This window comes from Austrofundulus limnaeus, unplaced genomic scaffold (assembly GCF_001266775.1).
Source record: "Austrofundulus limnaeus strain Quisiro unplaced genomic scaffold, Austrofundulus_limnaeus-1.0 Scaffold194, whole genome shotgun sequence".
Lineage (NCBI taxonomy): Eukaryota > Metazoa > Chordata > Actinopteri > Cyprinodontiformes > Rivulidae > Austrofundulus > Austrofundulus limnaeus.
In genome coordinates, this window is record NW_013952596.1 from 155,029 (window position 1) to 156,670 (window position 1,642).

General features: G+C 48.2%; 1 protein-coding gene across 1 annotated transcript in view; it reads right to left on the reverse strand.

Moving 5' to 3' along the window:
• LOC106524605 (axin-2) overlaps positions 1–1,642 on the reverse strand; it is a gene marked incomplete at its 5' end in the record, with an annotated part of 52,509 nt that overhangs the window by 6,141 nt on the left and 44,726 nt on the right. The window contains 1 exon segment of the mRNA XM_014018472.1: positions 991–1,131. Coding sequence (XP_013873926.1) covers positions 991–1,131 — 141 coding nt within the window.

Sequence of the window (1,642 nt, forward strand, 5' to 3'; positions counted from 1 at the left end):
GTGTGTGTGTGTGTGTGTGTGTGTGTGTGTGTGTGTGTGTGTGTCAACTTCCACCAACTTCTATCTATCATTCTTGTGAAGTCAGAGAAAGCCAATGCCTGGATAACTTGATGTGAGTTTCCTTTTTGCTGCTCTGTTATCTTCACTAACAGGCTTTGGGTGCACTTCATCTATAATGCAGAATGTGCCTGAGCTTCACAAAGAGACTGGCACTACACATATTCTGCAAATGTGCCACTGGAGAGTAACTAAGTGCTATTTGAAGGCACTTAAAGTATGTCTAGAAACATAACTTTGAACGCTCCTCCTCTAAATGAAAAAGGAAAAGAGGAGAGGAACCGTGAAGARGTGACTAAAAGCCAGACAAACTTTCCAATRCCTTGGTGTGTACCCTGTTCTTCTTCATGCTAACGCTGGCATAAAGGCTTCTGTAGTGAAGCACTGAACCATGGCTTGAACCAACTTGGAGCCGAGTTAGATTTGAGGAATAAGAGACGGCCATGCTTATAGAACCACGACTCTAGAAGAGTTGCAACATTGTGTCAAATGTTAACAAAAACTGAATGCAATAATTTGAAATTCTCATGGCTTCTGCTTAAAGCTCGATTGTGCAGAGGAAACGGCACGTATGTGAACATCATCCAGAKATGCTGTCGTCGTCTCTGAACCAAAACTCATGGATTGAGGGAAAGTTAAAAACYGTTCTGCAATCAGACAAAACCTGAATTTGAAATTCTTTCTGGAAACCACATGGAGAGGGACAACCCGGCTTYTAATTGGTGCACAGTTTCAAACATCTGCCTCTCTGATGGTATAGGGGTGCAATAATGCCTCTAGCATGGACGGCTCCCACATGGTCAATGCAGAACAGTATCTACAAGTTTCAGAACATCAGCTCCCATCCAGGACAGTAGAACAGCTAGAATCCATCAGACATTTGACCCGACGCCCCCACTGTTTGGAGGGGTTGCAGTGAGAATCCACACACACCTCTTGGATCTGCTGCAGCCTCTCCTCCAGGGAGCTCATGGTGTCCTGCTCTCGCTTCAGCTTCTCCAGTTTGGCGATGAGTTGAGCAGCAAAGGCTGAGGGCTCAACTGGGATCATCTCCTTCGGCAGCCGGTGTGTCCTCTGCAGGGGGAAAAAACACAAGGGGGGGAGGTCACTTTGATGTGTGTGAATGTAGCTACTTGGTGTTTCTGATGGATGCAATATGGTGCATTAATCCAACGCCCCTTGCCCTAATCCCATTTCTGTCCAACAAGCCTGTGACTATTCCAAAAAAGGCCTAATCCACACGCCCTTGCCCTCGGGCTAACCTGAACTTTTCWCCCCACCCATCCCTCCAAAGATCTTCTCATGCCCAGTGCCCCTGGCAGTGCCAAGCTGCCGGGRGAGGGGAAGAGACGGGGGCAGAGATGGTGGGGTAGCAGTTGGTCTCGCTCGGAGGGGAGGCCCCCTGCCTACACCCTCTGTAGCCTGACCAAGCCATCAGCAAGGCAGCTTCTGAAGTCAGCACACTTCAAAGAGCCCTTGTCAAACATCAAACGCACACTAGGGGTGGGAGGGACACGCAGCTTTAAATCTTCGAATAAAAGCCAGATATCGACGGAGAAGGAAGAGCGAGAAGAGTGTGTGTGGT